At 43.4% G+C, this 21817-nt stretch overlaps 1 protein-coding gene and 1 long non-coding RNA gene across 2 annotated transcripts; both read right to left on the bottom strand.

Annotated features, from left to right (window-relative positions):
- Nucleotides 1-1016: 1016 nt before the first annotated feature.
- On the bottom strand, nucleotides 1017-14422 carry LOC147883347 (RPM1-interacting protein 4-like). Its single transcript, XM_087399606.1, has 5 exons — nucleotides 14198-14422; nucleotides 2626-2718; nucleotides 2136-2498; nucleotides 1488-1697; nucleotides 1017-1331 (listed from the first exon to the last, which is right to left on the bottom strand). Exons 1-5 carry the CDS (start codon nucleotides 14201-14203, stop codon nucleotides 1290-1292), a joined length of 714 nt encoding a protein of 237 aa, XP_087255732.1. The 5' UTR covers nucleotides 14204-14422; the 3' UTR covers nucleotides 1017-1289.
- Nucleotides 14423-19960: 5538 nt separating this feature from the next.
- LOC147883346 (uncharacterized) lies at nucleotides 19961-21566 on the bottom strand. The gene is made up of 3 exons (XR_015543831.1): nucleotides 21402-21566; nucleotides 21200-21321; nucleotides 19961-20186 (listed from the first exon to the last, which is right to left on the bottom strand). It is a non-coding gene; the product is annotated as an uncharacterized LOC147883346 (long non-coding RNA).
- Nucleotides 21567-21817: the final 251 nt, after the last annotated feature.

Below are 21817 nucleotides of genomic sequence, written 5' to 3'. Positions count from 1 at the left end.
CTTCTCGATCACTAAACTTAATCTTAAAAATTAAAGTTATATGCACAATTCCAAGTGAACCAAGAAGAGGAGAAGATGCAAGGGGAGATAGGAAACCACAATTATAGGGATCAAAGCAGAGAACTTGAGGAGTTAAGACGTGACTTGAAATAAGCACGCCAAGGTGAGCACAATAGCAACTAGCGCTGCTTATTTGCGTCAGCGATAGACACACACACACACACAATTGTACATCTATGCAAGCATCTTCAGCATAACACAGTGAAGACTCCAATTGCAAACCCATCACCATCATCAGGATTCAAACAGTCGTTCATGGTCGTTCGTGAAGGCTACTAGTGTTCAATCGAATATCATAAGCGCTCACTAGATGCAGATAAGACGCAAGGGTTGTTGCAGAAGGTTATTATGTTGGGCTATGCTGAGGGAATATTGATTCCAACAAACAAACAAACACAATTTCCTTTTATAGAAAAGGTCAAGATATCTTTTCTTGATGTATAAGATCAACCTGCCCAACTGAGGTTCAATGGACCTGAACACATAAAAGCTTTAAGGTATGAGGCCTACTATTGCTCTTTATTCTAACTTCCGTGACAGCACATCGAAATATCCCAGATCTGGCCAGGGAAGGTCCCAGATCGAAGCCAGATCAGTAATCTAGTTCTGAACAAACAAATGAGATGCAAAGTGTTTGCCAATGGTCTAGTTTCCCACCATGCCCACCCATCAACCCGAATAATAACATATGATGATGACGATATATATTGAAGAATGTCTTCTCTTTTAAGAATTTAAACCTTCAAACGATACATAAATGTTCAGTTACCTCCCCACAGGCAACTTGATCAAGGCCTCAAAAGATACAATACTACAACATCGACAAAGTAACAGCACTGGAATGAAAGTTAGAATAGCTATTGATGGAAACAGGCTCAAACTTCCGACCACAGGGATCAAAATCCCAAAGAAGCTATCCTGGCCAACAGAATTACTCATAGCATACATGTCCCAAATAAGAGCGGTAACAATTCAACTTTGTATAGCTCTCCATAAATACATATACAGTCACAGTAGAGTATGACTGATAGTCTGCTCCATCTTGGCATTATGGACAGCAGGCATAATCAGGCCCTGTAAAGCATTCTTCCACCAACAAGATTTGTTATTATAAAAAAGGCCATTCTTCAATATGTGGTGGCAAAGCAGAATACATGGCCACACAATTCACTGTAGAATATTGAGAGTGGGTTTTTGAGAATGCAGAAACATCCTCTGGTAAGGCCTCTCTAGTTAACTGTACTTGGACGAAAACACCAGCAGCGCCAATTCTGCAAAACAAAGAAGAAAATAAGCTAAAGTAAGAAGAGAGCTCTCAACGGGTAATAATTTTACAGGTCGTCTTGATTTTCAATATTTAACAGACAGAATATTGAGACTTAAGCAAGATGTTCAGAATACAACTAGAAAATTAGGGCTTCACATACAGAAGTTTGCTGTGTTGCAGGTGGAGCTTTACGAATATCAGCCTCTGGCCTTAAGGGAGTATCTGCCTGCATTGATGGAATGCGTAAAGCCCCCCCTGTTTTTTTCTCATCTCGAGCTTTATTGAAAATTACAGTGAACCCTTCCCCTGAAGCAGGATTGTTTACATCCCAGTCACCAAATTTTGGAAGTGGAACTGCACCTGTCTCTGGCTGCCAGATAGAAAGCAATTCTTAGATAAGCAATGGAGACAGAGAGAAAAACTTTGCAATGGTCCTACAACAAACCAAGTATCTCCTAAGTTAATAAACAATATTGAATAGCTTGGATTAAACTGCAACTTGCAAGAAGCAGAGCCAATTTCTCCACATTTTATAATATGTATACATTGCAAGAAGCAGACCCACTTTCAACCACAACTTGTCAATCATCCTTCACACCATATCAGTTTAACATGGCACCCACTGATGCATTTTCTCGAACTTCTGTCAGTCATACACCAAACCCAAGATGAAGGAAATAGTATTCTTAGAGAAAGGACTCGTCACAAATATACCTTTGTAAGACTAGAATATATCCAATCCTACAAATTTAGATTTTGGTAAAAATTTAGAGAAAGGACTCGTCACATATGTCTGATCATTACATACCCGATTTCTACTAGGTGTGCCAGGTGTGAATGTCCTATCCACTGCAGGTGAGACTGATCCAAGTTTCTTCCCTAATCGACCTGGATAAGCTTGAGGATGTATGGGTGACACCCCAGGACCTGCATTTCTATAAGATCTCTCCTCAGCTGTACGTTCCAAGGATCCATTCTCTTGATAGCCCCCTCCAGACGTGCCTCCTCTTGGTATAAATTCTCTGCCACCTACATTTACAGATACAGGTTGCACATGCTCAGAGTCTCCATCCCCCCTGCTTGGCTGTCGTCCGTGGCGAGCATGAGGATTTTGACCACCATTCTCCATACCAAGTCCAAAGTCATATTCATCTTTACTAGACCGTCTTTGCTGCCGAGGACATGGTAAAGTCATTTCATTAGAGCTTTCCTTGGTTGGAGTTGTCTGAAACAGAAGTTATAAGAAGAGGGACACCTTCACTTCCAACAGGATCATCATGATCAATAATCTTTCCTACCTTCCCCGCACGGGCATGATCAAACACCATTGTATAAGGCATATGTTCATTCGGATCCCAATTCCCAAACTTGGGAACATGAGTTGGTTGTTCCTGCCATCAGAAAATTCGAAGTCTAAACCATATTTCATAGACAAACACAGAATCAGCCTAGACAGCAGCTCACGCTTCTCTCTCTCTCTCTCTCTCTCTCTCTCTCTCTCTCTCTCTTCTCTCTCTGTGGGACAACCAAGAATCATGAACGCATACACAACCAAGCCTTAAGAGCAGCTCCTGGCTGACATCCCCACTGACGTCATCAACCCCCAACAGTGGGTGTAGACCATAGTATAAAAATATGCTCGCACACATACAAATCCATACACCCACACATACTTGAGCATCCTTTGATACAAAGTCTTCGTACTGAGTTTCTGTCGGCACTCCGGAGGTGAAGGGCAAACTTAGCAATGATGAAGGCTAGCACTAAAGCAGAAGGCTAATCAAAAAGTAGTCCATATTCTCTTCATTCAAGCAAGGGAGCAATACAACTCTCAGCAGGGTGCTGGAGAAAACTAATGAACTCTCTCTCAAAAACTATCCCAGATCTGAGTGCTAAACACAGCCTTGGAAAAGGGCTTTCTGTACTGCACTGGATGCTGGGCTGAATGTAGGAGTGGGCCTTTTATAGGCTCTGCCCAGGCCCCTTCAGATGACCGACCAGCAGGGTCGGTTACCCTGTCTGGTGGCTGACCATAGGGCCCTATAAACCGATCAGGGTTGGCCCTGGTTGGGCCGATTTGGCCAGCCACAGGCCCCTATATAAGGGTGCCCTGGGCGGCCAGTCTGCGCTGCTGCAGGTGCCTCCATGTGAGGCCTAGAGCCCCCTCATACCTGCTGTTGCAGGCTGCGACCAGCCCGTGTGCTGGTCACCTATCTTTGCCATGCGCTCCTCCCTCTGATGCCGGCCTGGGTCTCTCCCCAGCCCTCCTACCTCTCACTGCCCCTTGTCCCCTCAAATCGGGGGCTCACAAGTGGGCACAATGAGATTCTAACACCCCCCCTCAATGTCACAACTGTGGCCCAATCCCCATACGTCTGATGAGGTGCTCCATCTGTTCTCGAGGGAGTGCCTTTGTGAAGAGGTCGGACAAGTTGTCGGCGGTCGAGCAGTACATGAGCTCAATCACGTCGTCGATGATGAGCTCTCGAACAAAGTGGTAATGAACTTTGATGTGCTTGGTCCGCGCATGGAACACTGGATTCTTGGCAATGGCTATGCAACTCTGATTGTCGCACATCAGCACTGTTGCGTCCTCCTGACTTACATCCATGTCCTCCAGAATCCACCTCAACCACAGTGTCTCATAAGCTACTGTACATGCGGCTCTGTACTCTGCCTCGGTAGATGAAAGGTCCACTATGGGTTGCTTCTTACTCAACCAAGAGATGGCACGAGATGCAAGTAAGAAGCAATACCTTGTTGTTGATCTTCTGGTGTCAACGTCACCTGCCCAATCATTGTCACAGAACCCGCCTAGTTTGATGCCTTTGGTGTAGGTGATCCCGTAGGTGCAAGTACCCTTTAGATACCTTGGCACCCGTAAACCTGCATCCCATGACTCTTCCTGGGAGAAGCAGAGAACTGGCATAATAGACCAACTGCATAACAAATATTAGGTCGAGTATTGGTAAGATAAAGCAAGCTTCCTACCAATCGTCGGTACAAAGGAGTATCGACCGGCTGAGATGTGTCATGAACACTTAGCTTGAGTCCGACCTCCATGGAAATTACCGCTGTTTTCTGCAATCCTCCATCTGGAATCTCTTCAGAAGTTCTCTGCAATATTTCTCCTGTGAAATGAAGATCTTGTCTTTGGCCTGCTTTACTTCTATCCCAAGGAAGCAATGTAATAACCCAAGGTCAGTCATCTCAAACTCAGTCATGAGTAGCTCCTTGACCTGAGAAATCTTCTTGACATGGTCACCTGTCAAGATAAGATCATCAACATAGAGGATGAGTACCAATCGCAACCCCTTCTCAATGGACAAGTAGAGGTTTGCCTCAAAAGGGCTCCGACTTAGCCCTATCTTCTGAAAGAATACATCTATCCTTTGGTACCAAGCTGTGGGAGCCTGTTTCAGCCCGTATAACACCTTCTTCAGCCTGCAGGCTTTTAATGGGGACCCTGGATCTTGAAAGCCATGTGGCTGCTCCACGTACAGCACCTCCTCCATGGTTCCATTAAGAAATGCGGATTTCACGTCCGTTTGAAAAATAGGCCAATGGAATTGGGCAGCAAGGGCAATCACTGTCCGGATAGTAACCATGCGAGCTGTGGAAGCAAAAGTTTCATCAAAATCCATGCCTTCAATTTGAGCAAAACCTTTGACCACTAATCTTGCTTTGTACTTATCCAAGCTGCCGTCCGGTTTAAATTTAAGTTTGTATACCCACTTAGTGCTGATGACTTTCCATCGCGGGAGCCTAGCCACTAAGTCCCAGGTATTGTTCTTCAGGATAGCATCCATCTCTGCCTGCATGGCAGCCTGCGATTCTGGATTGTCCTTCGCCTCCTCGAAGGACCTTGGCTCTTCAAGCTAAGCCACCAACGCAAAATTCACGGATGGGATCTACTTAAGATGTTGCGACCGACGCAATCCGGAACTGCTACTCTCATGTATATCGGTGACCCGAGAGTCTTCCAATGTTTTTAGGTACCATTGGGGCATCTTCTTCTACTTCTCAGTGGGAGGAGGAACTGGAACTGCTTCTAGAACATCCTGCTCTTCCTCATTACCTTTTGGAACATCAGCTTCCGATTTCTTCACCTCTTGGATGGTCAACCTAGGGCAGGGTGGGTTCGGGCATTGAACAACCTTCTCCTCAATCTGAGGCTCCTCCTGGGGTTCAGATTCCTTTTCCTCAAAGATGACATCCCAACTGATAAGAATCTGCTTCTTTACTGGGTCGAAGAGTCAATAGGCCTTGGATTCTTCGCTATACCCAACAAAGATGCATTTTCTGCTCCAGGAATCAAGCTTGGTCCTCTCTTCCTTGTGCACATGCACCCATGCATTAGAACCAAAAATGCGAAGATGAGTGATAGAGGGCTTCTTACCATAAAATGCCTCATATGGAGTCTTGTCCTTGATGTAGGATCAATAGGCAAAAGAGAGAATACAAAGAGTCGATGATAATCAACCGTCACCTCAACTAGGATAATGAAAATAGAGAGTACAAGGTACTTGTACCTAGACCTAGGACTAAGTGTCCTAGGTGTCACATAGAACTAAGTGTCATATGTGACCTAAAAGGCACTAATACTACAAGTGCCTATATTTATGCCTACAAGGCACATACCATGGCCTATAGGACATCACTAGAACCACACGGAGATGGCCTACAAACCCCCCTCCATGAGATGGTCTGAAGTACTCTGGAAACGTCTCAAAATACCCGGTATTTTCTGGTCATGGTGGCACATGTTCATCCAAAAGTATATAGCCACCTATGAATGTACAAGGGATGTCAGATCATGTAACAAAGAAAACCAAGTGTAAAGCCTGTCGGAAGACTTCGAACTTAGGACGAGGAAGTGCCTTTGTAAACATATCTCCTATGTTGTCCTCTGTGGGAAGATAGGACAACTCTGTCTCCTGCTGATAACCACTCCCGAACATAATGATAGTGAACTTCAATATGCTTGGTACGCGCATGAAACACTAGGTTACCCGCAATGGCCAAAGCACTCTGGCTGTCAATGTAGACAATAGTAGAGGATGTCTGGTGAATACCAAGATCTGGAAGTAACTGTCAAAGCCAAACACACTCTACTGTAGTATAAAAGCTGCCCTGTTCTCAGCCTCACAGCTAGATGTGGCAACTGTTGGTTGCTTCTTGCTGAGCCAAGAGATACATGAATTGCCAAGCAAAAAACAATTGCCAGTATGTGACACTCTGGTGTCGGAACATCCTGCCCAATTACTATCCGTGTAAGCATGCATGGTAAGTGAACCCTAATCACCATAGAAGAGGGCTAAACCCTGAGTGCCTTGAGATATCTGACGACTCTCTTCACTGCCTGCCAATGCTGTGAACTGGGCATGTGCATGAATCTGTTGAGCTGAGATACTACATACTGTAAGTCAGGTCTGGTGTGACAGAGATAAATAAGGCATCCAACAGCCTACTGATAAAGAGTGATATCACATGGTGGGCTCCCATCATGAGCTGAGAATTTGAAGCCAAGGTCCACTGGAGTAGAGATTGGCTTGCAATCCTCAAATTGAAAACAATCAAGGAGCTGTCCAATATACTTGGACTCGGACATCATGATACCCCCCTCAACATGAGCAAACTGAATGCCCAAATAATAATGGAGCTGTCCCATGTCTGACATGTCAAAAATCTGCTGCAAATCAGCCTTGAAAGCTGCAATTTGCTGAGAGTATCTGGGCCTGTGATGAGCATATCATCCACATATAAAATCAGCTCTAAAAAATCAGATCCACTCCAACGGACATAAAGAGTGGGTTCTGTGGGACTATTCTGAAAACCAAGGGATAGTAAGTATGCATGAATTTTGGCATACCATGCCCTGGGTGCCTGCTTCAAACCATAAAGGGCTTTTCTAAGCCGGCATACCTTATTTTCAGAATTAACAACCTCAAAGCCATGAGGTTGTGTGACATAGACTTCTTCCTGCGGATCCCCATGAAGAAAAGCACTCTCGATGTCAAGTTTGTGCACTTGCCAATGATGATGGGCTGCAATGGCAATGACACATCTAATGGTAGTAATCCTAGATGTGGGAGCAAATGTCTATTCAAAGTCAATGCCTTGTTGTTGGGCATACCCTTTTGTAACAAGACGGGCTTTGTGTCGATCTATACTACCATCAGATTTCCTTTTTGATTTGTAGACCCACTGCGTACCAATGGCATGCTTGCCGGGAGGGAGATCTACCAATTCCCATGTGTCATTTTTGGCAATGGATTGTAACTCAGCTCTCATTGCATCCATCCACTCTTTGCTGTCAAAAGCATCTTTACGGCACAAGGGCTCTAACATTGCATGCTGTAGCAAGGAGTGCAAACTCAAGAAAGTGACCATGCATCTGTCTATTCCCTGATCTTGTCCGGGCAGCAAAAGGCTGATCTTGTTTGCTGTCCCTCAATGTATCAAGAAGCCATCTGGGAACATGCCTTTGCTATCTATTGACAGCTCTTTCTTCAATGACTGCATCATGAATAGTGGGATCATTTTGTGCCAAAAGAGAAACCTGCAAATCAGCATGGGGTAGTGGCTGATTATTGCTTGGTGGAGGGCCTGGAGGAGGCTCATGTTGCTGGTCAAAGTCCTCTTCTGAGAATGGCAGAGGTAACTAAGATTCAAAGGCATCAAACATGTCAACATCTGGCTTAGCTTTGCAGTCCACAAGAGGAGAAGCTGAATGTTCAGCAAAGATTACATCTCTACTCACAATAATCTTCCCTGTATTTGGTTGGTATAACCGATACCCTCTGCTCTCCTGGCTGTAACCAATAAATATGCATTTGATTGCCTTGTCATCAAGCTTATGTCTCATCTGAGAAGGTACATGAACATATGCAAGAGACCCAAAAACTCTCATGAGTGAAAGTGAAGGCTTCTTGCCTTTCCATGCTTCATAAGGTGTAACAACTTCAATGCCCATGTAGGTGATCTATTCAGCACACAGTTGGCACACACATTACTGCATCAAGCCAAAATTTATTGGGCAAAGACTTGGCCTTAAGCATGCATCTGGCCATCTCCATTGTGGACCTGTTTTTCCTTTCAGAAACAGGATTCTGCTGAGGAGTGTAAGGAGTAGTGCATGAGTGAATAATGCCCTGTGAAGACAGAAATGCATCAAACTCCTTTGACATATACTCTCCCTCCCTATCTGTGTTGAGGGTGACAAGCTTGCATCCTGATTCATTCTCAACCATATTCAGCCACCTCTGAAAGCATAAGAAAACTTTAGATTTGGCTTTTAAAGGATATATCCAGCAATATCTTGTGAAATCATCAATGAGAGTCATGAAATATTTGTAACCCCCAATGGCATTTGTCCTCATTGGGCCACAGAGATCACTTTGCACTAGCTGCAATTTCCTTTGTGAGAGTTTTGGACAATTCTTTTGAAAAAAAAACCGATGCATCTTACCCAAAAGACAACCCTCACACACATGTTTGGAAATTGTGTGAGTTTGAGATACATCGTTTGCCCTCTGCTGTGAATGTAGCTTTGCAAGAGCCCTATAATTGAGATGACCCATTCTCTCATGCCAAAGATGAGTTTCAGCAAGCTGTGAATCTAAAATAGCAAATGCTTCAATAGAAAGTGCAGCTGAGTGATGATCAAGGTGATAAAGCCCCTTTTGCAAAATGCCAGTGAGAACTATGGCATTGTCATCACGAAGATCATAAACTAGGCATCTGTAGCCATCAAAAATCACTCTGAAACCAGAAGTGGCAATTGCTAAAATTGAGATCAAGTTGACTTCAATTCCAAGCACAAAGAGAACATTTGTCAATGTGACAGGATGACTTGAAATAGATGTGAGCTGCACATCTCCAATTCCTTTTACAGCATATGAAGCATTATTAGCACATGTGACAGTCCCCCCTCGAGGTGCATCAGCTCGAGTCCGACCCAAATCAAAGGGACCCAAATGTGACTGTGGCAGGCAATGTTCACTGCAAAAACAGCAAATCTGGCAAAAGCCCCAAATTTATTGAGGACAAATAGGCCAAAAAGAGGGCAAATACTGAAAAGCCCCAAATTTTGCTGAGATCTTTGCAAATGTGACCCAATGTATGAGAATCTGACTCAATGTCTTGCAAAAGAGACTCAATGTAGTGCAATCAAAATAGAAATTGTAGACCAAATCCCAAAAAATAGACTCAAGTTTTGCAACTGCCAAAAAATTAAGACTTGCTGTCCACAAATTGACTGCAAAAATGCACCTGTCCCAAAGTATAGATCTCAAAATCTAGACTTTCTAGACTGTTGAAATGGCTTGAGAAAATTTCAAACAGTAGAAGGGAGATAATGATAGCAAAAGCCCCAAATTTTAAGAGTGTCCTGCAAATTTCACACGTGCCAAACCTGTACGAAAATCCCGAAACAAGTACAACCGTACGAAAGTAGGTATAGTGTACGAATGTACGGAACATATCCAAAGTACAGTGTATGGACTGTACGGTGTACGACTGCACAACAGTACGGTATCCAACGTACGATGATGCATGTACGGTTGTACGGTGAAGGAAGTACGAAACAAGCACGACGTAAGTACGGAGTACGGATCATGTACGAGGTACGTCACAGGTACAACATACGTAACAGATACTTTGCAGATACTTGTACGGAACAGGTACTCTGCAGATACAATGTACGACGACGCAGGTACAACGAGTGAGTACGTTGGCTGTACGGTGCATGTACGTAGTATGGAGAAGTATGGAGCGAAGCGGTACGGACTGTACGAAGAGGTACAGACTATACAGAGCAGTACAGAGAAGGAGGCTGGTGCAAATCCGGGCTCTGATACCACTGTAGGATCGATAGGCAAAAGAGAGAATACAAAGGGTCAATGATAATCAGCCATCACGTCAACTAGGATAGTGAAAATAGAGAGTACAAGGTACTTGTACCTAGACCTAGGACTAAGTGTCCAAGGTGTCACATAGGATTAAGTGTCCTAAGTGTCCTAAAAGGCACTAACACTATAAGTGCCTATAATTATGCCTACAAGGCATGGCCTATAGGACATCACTAGAACTATCAGGAGATGGCCTACACTTGACGGCCTTCGTCTTGGTCCGGTTGAGGATGTGTACTGCTGTATTGATAGCTTCACTCCAATAGGCTTTAGAAAGGTTCCTTCCTCGTAACATAGCAAGCCTTGTCTCCGTAGTGGTTTTGTGCTTCCTCTTGGCTACCCCGTTTTGCTGAGAGGTACGTGCAGTGGTGCCAAAGTTTAGACTTTAGGTTGTCTCCATGAATCAACATTGCGCTGAGGCGGTACAATCCGTTTTCTTCGACTCCTTCGGCCACCATCTATCCATTTGCTTTGGATGTCACGATGACCTTGCCGTCCTCAAAGAGAACTGACATGTTGTTCTTGTCCATCTGACTTACAGACAATAAGTTCTTGCAAAGGTTGGGTACATAAAGTACTCCAGAGATCTCCTTCTCCTCTCCCGTGGTCGTAATGAAAGGAATGCTACCAGTGCCCTTCACAGGACATCTCCGGCGATCCTCGACAGAAACTTTGAAATCCGGGTGTGTACTTTCCATGGTTTTGAACCAAGTCTTTCTGTTGCATATATGCTTTGAGACTCTGCTGTCAACATACCAACCCTCTTTTCCTTCACTGACTGCATACGTTGAACAATGTTCACTGATTAAAAACAACTGTCCTGTCGTCACATTGGCATAATCATTCTTAGGCTCTTTTTTAATCCTGGCTTCTCTCTTCCGCTTCTGATCCGCCTTCTTCTTTTGGCATTCTTTGACGGAGTGGCCAAGCTTTTCACAGTAAAAGCACTTCATTTTCTTCTTTCGATCTGCGCCCTCTGACTTCTTGAATTCCTTTGACTTGCCTTTTCCAAGCTTGTCTTTGGCCACTAATGCCTTTTCGTTGGTTTGTGTAAAGAGTTTCTCTCAAGCCTCCTCCTAAAGCAGTAGTGGGCCAAGCTCCTCAAAGGTGAGTGTCTTAGTCCGTTGACCCACAATGACCGTAGTCACAAAACTTTTAAAACTCCCTGGCAATTTGTGGAGTGTGAGCATCGCCAATTGACTCGAGTCCACCTTCTGACCAGCCACTGCGAGCTGGTCCCGCACGACTTTCACCTTTGTCAGATGCTCATGCACAATATCGCCCTCGTTCATATCGAGATTATAAAGTTGATGCTGAAGAGTAATGATACAGGCTGTATTGTCGGTTTCATACAGGTCCTTCAGTATGGCCCACGCCTCTGGAGATGTCTCTGCCAACTGGATATGAGGGATCACAGCATCTGCTATCGTGCCGATTAGCATTGCTAAGGCTTGAGCATCCCTCTCCTCCCATTCACTGAGTTCATCCGCATCTGCTTCAAATAGAACATCACCTCTTTTGTCCACAATGTCCTCCAGCTTCACCTCGGTCCCAATCACTATCTTCCACAGCTTTCGTGCCACCAAATGGCTTCGGATCTTGACTTTCTAGATTGGATAGTTCGTCCCATCGAGCTTTCCAGCTTCACCAAAGTTGGGAATGAATGAAGAAGGAAGATGACTGGAGGAGGAGGAAGGACGAGCAGTGGGTGTAGAGGCTTCTGAACGCTGATCCATCTCGGTGAATAGCAAACTGCAAAAAAAAACTGAAGCAAAAAGATGTACTGACCTCCCATGCTAGCCTGAGCTGAAAACGGAATCACCTTTCTGCCAAGGGACTCCTTCCTTCAGAGAGTGCTTTGATGAAGAAGAGTTGAGAGCCTGATACCATGTTAGAAATGAAGAATCACTCAATCCTCCACCCAAGATCTCTCCAACTCTTACACACTCAACTTAGATAGATGATCACAGATGCAAGTAAAAAAACACACTCAGATATAACAGCAAATATAACGGAGAGAGTAAGTATATTCATCCACCGGATGGTGGGCAGAAAATGGCTCCAAGGGAGCAATACAAATCTCAGCACGGTGCTGGGGAAAATTGATGAACTCTCTCTCAAAAACTATCCCAGATCTGAGTGCTAAACACAGCCTTGGAGAAGGGCTTTCTGTACTGCACTGGATGCCGGGCTGAATGTAGGAGCGGGCCTTTTATAGGCTCTGCCCAGGCCCCTTAAGATGACCGACCAGCAGGGTTGGTTACCCTGTCTGGTGGCCGACCATAGGGCCCTATAAACCGATCAGAGTTGGCCCTGGTCGGTGGCCCTGGTTGGGCCGACTTGGCCAGCCACAGGCCCCTATATAAGGGTGCCCTGGGCGGCCAGTCTGCACTGCTGCAGGTGCCTCCATGTGAGGCCTAGAGCCCCCTCATACCTGCTGTTGCAGGCTGCGACCAGCCCATGTGCTGGTCGCCTATCTTTGACATACGCTCCTCCCTCATATGCTGGCCTGGGTCTCTCCCCAGCCCTCCTACCTCTCACTGCCCCTTGTCCCCTCAAATCTGTGGCTCACAGGTGGGCACAGTGAGATTCTAACATATCTCTCTCTCTCTCTCTCTCTCTCTCTCTCTCACAGGAAGAATAGGAAGGATTCAATGGGAATTGCCAAAAAGCAAGGAATGTGAATGCCGATTTCACTGAATAGTTCCTCACAGGTGATCATGAGGCCTGCCAAAACAAAAGTTTCTAGGTTCCATTTCCAAACCCGAACCTACAACACTGGCAAGCAGTGAGATGCCCCCATCAGCAAATGTTTTTACATGCACGTCTTCAATTAAAAACATCTTGACACCTTGGCGCCACGATGTGGCTAATAGGTGGAATCTGTACAGCGCTCTTCTTTTTCTATTTTTGTTAAAAGAAACGACTGCATTAAAACCAAAAGTGCATAATGAGGGTCTAACCCATACGTAAAATGCAATCACGCCTCTCTTGCATACCAATGCCAATAGAGTGCCTCACAAACCCAATTTGCCAAGAGGAGTAACACACCGTTCCTTCCTGCTGTTGTGACTGGACTTTTCCTTTCCTCTATGAGTCCAGCTCAGTATTAAGAAAAGGAGCCTCGTTGCTAGCCTCAACGCTTCTTGCGAGCAGCGGCGGTTGTGGCTAATGGGAGGCTGTTTAAGCCTCAGCAAAGTAGCAGCAGAGCCCTCGCTTAGAGACAGTCCAAGGAGTAGGAGATGCAATCCGATCGTTTTATTCTTTACATAATTCAATTATCACTCGGTAGCAATGGTGGGCAGGGACAAGCTTCTTGTTCTTTTCCTGCCTCGTTTTCAATGATCGTGTGGGTGGAAATGAACATTCTCTAAATGCTGGCGGAAAAGGGGCACATTTCGTGGGCACTCTAGCTGCAGAAGGATTCGCAATATCCTGAGCTAAGCAAAACGCAAAGCACTAAAGCAATTGAGATGCTTGTGACGCACACATTCGCATAACTGCTGGCAAAGTGCTACGCTCTCCGCCTTCAGCAATTCCATCGATTCAAGATTGCTATACACACCGGCACCATCGCGCCGAGTAATATCAAAGGTCTTCGGAACCGATCTCAATTTGGTTAAAGACATGTCCGTGCAAAAGTAAAGAGTTTAAAACAGCAACAAATCGACGGATAAGAAAGCGACACAACAACGTTCTATCAGCCATTTTGCCGGAACCATGAGTCGGATGAATATATAAGTTATACTCAGGCAACCGCGGTCTATATCAATAGAGGATGGAAGCAGCATCGAAGCTCGTTTTGAATGGAATATATTCCAACGTTCTTGATAAAGCATCGATCCCTCAACGAAACAGTACGACACGACAACACCAAGGCGGGTGGTGCAAAGGATGCGATGAAGGTGAGGAGAGAAGCGTAGGCACGAAAAGCAAGGAGCAAAGGAGCTGAACTGACCGCCATGGAAGGAAAATGAAGCTCCGGGAGCTAAAAGGGAGGCGAGGGACGGAGCTTCGTGAGGTTCAGTCTCGTTGAGTGCGTACTAGAGACTGAAAGTGTGAGTGGAGGCATAAGTGAAGGGAGGAGAGAATTGGGGAAGATATGAAGATGGAAAACGAAAGGAAAGGGAGGGGAGGATGGCTATGGCGGAATGAACCCTAAAAGCTTGAAGGAATTTTGGCTATGGCGATGGCGGGGAGTCCAAGATGCTCAGCCAAAAAGCTTCATTGCCGGACAACATGACAACCGGCTCCTCCCGGTCTCCCCCCCGGTTGCTTCCGGTCACCTCCAGCTCACCTTTTTGTCCTACCTGGCCTCCCCCAGCTCATCCCCCCTTACCTGCCACCATTCACCTCTCGCCACCTCAGCCCTCCCGTCCCTTTCTCCATCCCTCCACGTGGCCAGTCCTTTCTTGTCTCTCTCTCTCTCTCTCTCTCTCTCTCTCTCTCGGTGCCTTTAGAGCTCGTTCCCTCTCGTGGCTCTTCAACGTTGCACTAGCTTTGCTCATGCGTTGCTGCGCATTTCTGCGACAGCGTTTCCCCCCTTTACTCGTCTGCCATTCCTGCCAAAAAAACCAGCAAAAGGCCCACAACGTAGCTCATCAGCCCAAAAAACTGCAACGCACATAGACTATTGGCTCCAAGAGCAAAGGCCTCGAAATGCCCGAGTGGAGAGCTCGTTTTTTCGCCTCCCCCACAACGGTGCACTACCACAATTTGGCATTGCGATTATCACGGTGAATCGTGAGAACACTCCAACACTTTCACAATAATGCTACGATCTAGCATTTTCACTCGAGCGAGTATGGGCTCGTACACATCAAAGCTCAACTCGACCAAGCCTAAATAATATAGCTCTTGGTGCACAAGGGCGCTTACACACTGCCATGGTGAATCTTGGGCATGTGGCAAAAAAAAGGTTGGTTCAAGCCCCACCACCTCAAAGTGCATTTAATGTTTAAAAGAAGAAACCCCCCAAGCCAAGCCCATGGGCAAGGGGTCTTGGTTGCCCAAGGCAAGCTGCATGATTTTAGGGGCCCATTGGGCCTTCCCATGTGGCAAAACACCCTTGCATTTTTGGCTGGCGAGCAGGTAAGCTAGCAGTGTGTAAAGAGCCTGACCATAAAGGTCCGAGGTTGGTGTCCTCGATTTTAACCTACGAGATCCTGGAATTTAGTAACCTAACTACCACTTACCAGACCTAACTCCTCCAAGTGGCGGAATGTATCAAAGTCACACTTTTCGGTCAGAAAGAGCTCCAGAATCCGGGTCACACTCATCGCCGTCGATCGCTCGCCGGATTCAAGAGTTTCCTCTCAAGAAAGTGATCCCTCGACCCATTCCCATATACGTCACCCACTTTCTTTCCTCTTGTTTGTTCAGTACCCAGCACTAAGGTACAACCCTATGTCGCCCAAGTCTATGTTCCTTGGCAAATTTAGCATTGGAATTTATGAGTTCTCCTTTAGCTTATCCTCCACATAGCACTTTTTCAAGACTACTAGAGGGTCCCTCCGGCTCCCAATTTCCTAGTTCATATATTCACATCACTAAAAACTACTACATATTTACAAAATTCCCTACCTATATTATAAGAAACTTGCATACCACAAGAGCACAATGCAGAATGTCATTGGCAACATTGCTACCAATAGATAATCTCATTTCGAGGCTTCATCGTCGATAAGGCATTGTTTGTCCTATCAATTATTAGCTTTCATCCATTCAAGTTCCAATTATGTGCTTACTTCAAACAATACTATGCAAAAATGAACCTTGCCTTTCCACTTCAGAACTCATTATTAAATCAATGCTTTGTACGGCAACCAGCGTGGTGCATAAATCCATGCGCTATAACACAAGCTCAAGACACGCTAGTTGCACATGAAGCCCATCAAACAAGTGTTTTTTTGAAAGGGGGCAAGAGTAGGGAGCTCTCTTGTGAAAAGAAATTCACATCACCAATCAATGAACAAACTCCTTTTCTAAAGGAGTGGGATTGAATTATGCGAATGAGACAACCAAAATAACACAAGATGGCTATGACACAAGATGGCTAAAAAATGTCGCTTCTACATACAAGGTTTTTGGTCTATTTGGTCGTTTAAAAAAACAAATAGAAAGCAAACAAACTTCTTGGTTTGTTTTGGTCTTTTAAAAAACAAATTGAAAGCAAACAAACTTCCCATTCTAGCAAAGAACTATTGTTACCTTGTCGGAACCCTTAAACATCCATGACATCAAAAATAGCTCCACCAACCAATGAACAAACTCTGTTGTCTTTTTCGCAAGGAGTGGCATTGGACTATGTGAGGGAGGATACCAACAACACAAAATGGCTAAACAATGTCGTTTCTGCATACAACAACAAATAGAAAGCAAACAAAATTACCACATTGTTGGAACCCCTGAACATCTTTCACATAAAAAATAGCTCCACCATTTGGTTTATCTCGTTATTCTCATTGCCATGTTGTTAATATGTCCCCCCTTCAAATGAAAATTAAAAGAAGACAACAAAGACTCCTATTTGCCCCCTTAAGGTCCCCCATCTCGTGCCCCAATAAGGATAAAGGTCAAGAAGCAGGTGCCATCACATTCATACTATAAATGCGTGTTTATGCATTATCTTAACATATCTAGACAATTTACCTTTAAAAAGGCCAATTCAAAACCTTTAAAAAGGCCAATTTACTATAAATGCGTGTTTATGCATTATCTTAACATATCTAGCCAATTTACCTTTAAAAAGGCCAAAATTTAGATTAAAAATTTAACAAGGGCATGTTTAACTTGCAACATGAATTAAACTCCTAATTTTAATGATATAGAACACTTGAAATTTACTATCTCTAGTGATATTTCAAAAGTGCTCGTTTCAATGTTTTTAAAATGCTCATAATACCACGCATCTCCCTCTCTCAAGTTGGATTCTTAACTTCTATATTATAAGTTATCAATGAGCTTTAAGTCCAAGATGTCCTAAATACAAAAGTCTAGATTGTGCCAAGAAGACAAAGATAGTAATAAAAATACATCCTCGATACAATTTCCCTATTCTAGTTGCAATCTATCTTTGCTTTTACATATAAGGGAAGCATTGTAGGGTATAGGAAAAAATTGTAATGTTTTGCGAATGTGCTACATGCAAGTAACTTGTCAGTGGCTTGAAAACAAATTTGTTTCTTGGTGTATCACAACAACTCCAATATCTCCATTAGTCTACACATTCTGATCTTTATTTTGAGCTCAAAATATTTATCAATTGCTACCTTATGTCTAGATACTATAATCCTTACAATATCATACTACTATGGGTGAAACATGTACCTTAGAGAAAGAGCACATTGAAATCTATGTGAAAATTGTCGTATAGATCTATGCAAAACTATCTCAATTGAGTCCACCACTAGGTCTCTTTAGAAATCAAGGGCGTGTCACATTGACAATGTCTATTTTGGTTATATGAGCACTTGTACATGCATGCTTTTACAAGATAAGCGTCCATCACATGGGACTAGTCTATGATGGTATTCATGTACTGTCGGTATGCAATATTCATATCTTCACTCAAGTCACTAATGTACCTAAAATATTCAAAGATCATGGAAAAACTAAATGGTATAACCAATCCCAACATTCATGCATTCATGGTGTTAGTTGTTTTCTTGGATTTCATGCTCTTTTACTTTAATATGGGATGCCAAGGATCATGCATCATAGGGGATGCCACCAAATTCACCTTATCTAGGAAATTGGGCATTCATATGTTTCATTACAAATTTATTTTTGGAGCTTCAAAATTCTTTGCATAATCCTTTCTATTCCTCCATCCTATCCCCCTTTCAATACTTCTCATGTCAAACCCTACCAATTTTTCCTTCTTTTAAAACCATTCTTACTAGTATAGGAAATTTCTTCCTACTCCAATTGTTATGGATCATTGCTCATGACCACATGCTCCATAAGAAGAGTATTGAACATGCTCACATGCTTCTTCAAACGTCTTTACAACCTATCATTAAAATAATTAATCATCAATTTCCATGCACCTTGCCATGGGTGCAAGAAAACTCAGTACAAGCCACAAGGTAGGGGGAATGATAAGCATGGTCAAGGATGAGGTTGATTACTTGCTCGACATCACTTCACTGGGTTGTTTGAATCTCAATTTGAAAATTCTCCCTTTTTACTCAAAATTTTCTTTTAAAATGATGCTAGAGTTGCAACTCACATTTGTATTCAAGCATTATATAGTTGGAACTTGGTTTCACCAACCCTACAAGATAAGCTAGCATATGTTGTCATAGCTACCTAGTGGACCCTAGCTAGTTGATTAGCCATTTGTCTATAATCAAATAGCTAGCTAGGATCCTACATGAGGTTGTAAGGAGCCATTTGGAACGTCCTATGGTGTTTGGTCAAACAATGTGGAAGCATACATGGGGTATGTGATGGTTCCACTACCATGTGGAGGGCTAAGAGGGGTAGGTGTAGACTAAGGGTGGTGTCACAAATTGGAGGAGGGAGAACACAAAATAGACCACACACACAAGGAGACCTACAATATACATCAATTAAGATAAGAAATCCTTTATATACAAGATAGGGTTAGGAGTAGATCCCCATGCTCTAGTAGGCTAACTCAACTCAAAAAATAACCTATGTCCCACAACACTTACTATTAGAACACTTCCCCTTATTGAAGGTCTCTCATGTTTTTTTCCCCTTGCAAGAAAGAGGGTTATTTTATTTATAAGTTAGTGCACAATCCTTGATTATCTTCTGTTGTTCTTGTAGTCACCCACCAACATTAGTTGAATTACAGCAAACAATTCCATTCCTTTGAAGCTAGATGAACCACAAAAGTTGGCATCTTGCAGCAGCTGACCAATTTCCTGCATGCCATTTTAAGAGGTAGTCAATAAAGCGAGCGGGCCCAATGAAACGAGCAAGTGTTTCCACAATTCCTCTGATGAGAACAAATTTGAAACTGAACATGCTATAGCAAGATGTCATAATAAGTATACCAATATTCAAACTTACAATCCATCCTATCTTTCAATTGAAGAACATAAACGTTACTCAGTTTGGTAACATCGAACAATATCTTTTGATTGAACAATATCACTTCATCAATATGTCTAGAAAACCCTAGTCTCATTATAAAGAATTGGATAGCATCATACATAGAACAACTTCACGAGGCATGACGAGTTATCTCCCACAATGACCTTGGAATCGGGATGCGTACCTTCCATGGTTTTGAACCACTCCTCCTTGGTGGACGTGTTTTGAAGCTCCACTATCCACATACCAACCTTCCTCTCCTTTACTGACTGCATAAGCGGAGCAGAACTCAGTGATGATGAAAAGAGCCTCGGTCGTGACATTTGCCGATTCGGTCTTTGGCTCCTCCTTGGACTATGACTCCTTGAGATCCGTCTTCTTCTTGCGGCACTCTTTAGCAGAATGACCAAGCTTCTCACAGTAGAAGCACTTCATCTGCCTCTTTTTCTCTGCATCCTCGGTCTTGCTTTTTTTCTTGGAGTCTTTAAAGTTACCCTTGCTGGGCTTGTCCCTTGCCACGAGAGCCTTCTCATCCGATTGAGTAAATAGGGTTTCCCAAGCCTCTTCTTGCAATAGTAAAGGGCCAAGCTCTTCGAAAACTAATTACCGAACTCATAACATAAATGAATGTTGAAATACCACTTCGCCTGCAAAATGTACCAGACCAACACTACCACTTTCCAAGTGTGTCCAGGGTTCACTACAACAATTATCAATCTATGAACAAATTGGTATTTCAAACCATGTTCTAATCCTTCTGACATTCATCATCAAGAAAGTAGTTGCACGCACATGGATTATCTAATTGGCACTCATCATATCTCTTGTCGCCGCTTGACATGAATCTTGCCATTTTTTCTGCATAGCATGGCAACAAACTACAACAAAACATACATTTCAAAGCAAAGTAAGTCAAAGTAGAACAATGAAAATAATTTCCAATAAGAAGAACTTGCCATCCTTATATGTTATACAGAAGACAATTCACTACCAGCAAAAAGGGAATTTTTTTTTGCTAGATCAAGGCCTTATAAACAATATCGAAAGCATCACAATTTGTACTTTTTTGATTCAAAGGCACCCGTAAATGGTCACTATCTACCATATTATAAAGATGCTAAATAACATTTTCAAAGTCCTCAATTGTAGCATTCAAAATATATAGCAAAAAACCCAGGACCAGTACATACTACTCATCAAATGGATTCGTGATAGGCTCCACTCTCTCTTCTTCCCCCTCTCCATCATTCTGTAATTTGATCCGTTTTCCAGAATGATCTACCACAAGTGGCTCAACAATGCTAGCCACAATACCACTGTCTGAATCAAATGAAAAAACAAGGCCTGCCAGTGGCCTGAGAAGCACGCATAAGAGGGGCTATACCACAACCCATCTCTAGAACCAGCCCTCCAAGAACACAAAGAAGAGACATAATGCAACCTACAAAAAAACTACTCCTCTCTAGTCCACCTCATGCTAGCTGAGAAGAAATCGGCATGATTGTCCTTGTCGAGGGAAGTATGTAGCGAGTCCAGATATCTTCACGTGGATCAATCAATAGCTGTTGGAAAAGTGGAAAGCTCTCCTCCCAAAAAACTATTGGATTCTTCTTTGCTCTACATATGAGAGCTAAAATTGAAGATTGCATCTGGGAACCACATGGAGAAAAACATGTACAGTATATTGACTTCAACTAGCAAGCATTATAGCATGAAAGATGGCACTTGCCAATCACACATAAACAAACTACAAAGAAAAGGTGACTTATCCTTCCAAACATAGCATGCACAGGACGACTCACAAGGAGACATTTGTCAAAGACCCCAAAGGAGAAACAAAAAAGGACTCAATACAACTGACAAACATAGAATGCATGGAATGGTAGCTTACCTTAACACTTTTACCATGTTCTCTACAAAATCCATATGGAAGCTTGTCATGAATGATCACACGTCTGACAACCTCCAAGCCCTAGACAGATGCAAACCGTTCCATCCAACAAATACATTGTCCTGCAAGCAATTACTTTCACTTAAAACTAGCATAATGGAAACACAAAATGTGAAATGTCACTTGTGGTATTGTGCCTTACCTCCCAAAGGACATATGCATGCTAACCAACCACTATCAAACAATGAAGCTGATGCAACTGCAAGCCCATGCCGCACATGGTCCTCGAGCAAGACATTCCAAGTAGGAGTTGGCCCTCTCTCATCAATTGGATAGCCAGATGGAAAATCGAGCAATATAAAATCTGAAGTCCCATCCTCTTGTAGTCCTGATCTCGACTAGCAACTGTAATGGAAAACTCATGCAAAATAGCATACTTATCATTTCCCTTAGAGTTAGCAAAGTCTTTGCCCATGGCAATGTAATCACCAACCGTACAAGCAAACAAATGTGTGATGCCACGGGCCAAGGAAATGTCAGGTGACTGTGATTGATGGAACACATATTGCTTCACAAGTCTTGAGATTGATTCTCCACCTATATGCAAAATCAAATCAA

This window comes from Dipteris shenzhenensis, chromosome 28, assembly GCF_047967505.1.
Source record: "Dipteris shenzhenensis isolate YYH24624 ecotype China chromosome 28, Dip_SZ_1.0, whole genome shotgun sequence".
In the NCBI taxonomy this organism is placed as follows: Eukaryota; Viridiplantae; Streptophyta; class Polypodiopsida; order Gleicheniales; family Dipteridaceae; genus Dipteris; species Dipteris shenzhenensis.
Note: the sequence above shows the minus strand (reverse complement) of the source record. Positions and strands in the feature narration are given on the sequence as shown.

Coding starts and splice junctions, on each gene's coding strand:
- LOC147883347 (XM_087399606.1), bottom strand. Junction 2,499..2,625: donor ATCATGCCCGTGCGGGGAAG/GTAGGAAAGATT, acceptor TGTCCTCGGCAG/CAAAGACGGTCTAGTAAAGA. Junction 1,332..1,487: donor CTGCAACACAGCAAACTTCT/GTATGTGAAGCC, acceptor TTTGTTTTGCAG/AATTGGCGCTGCTGGTGTTT.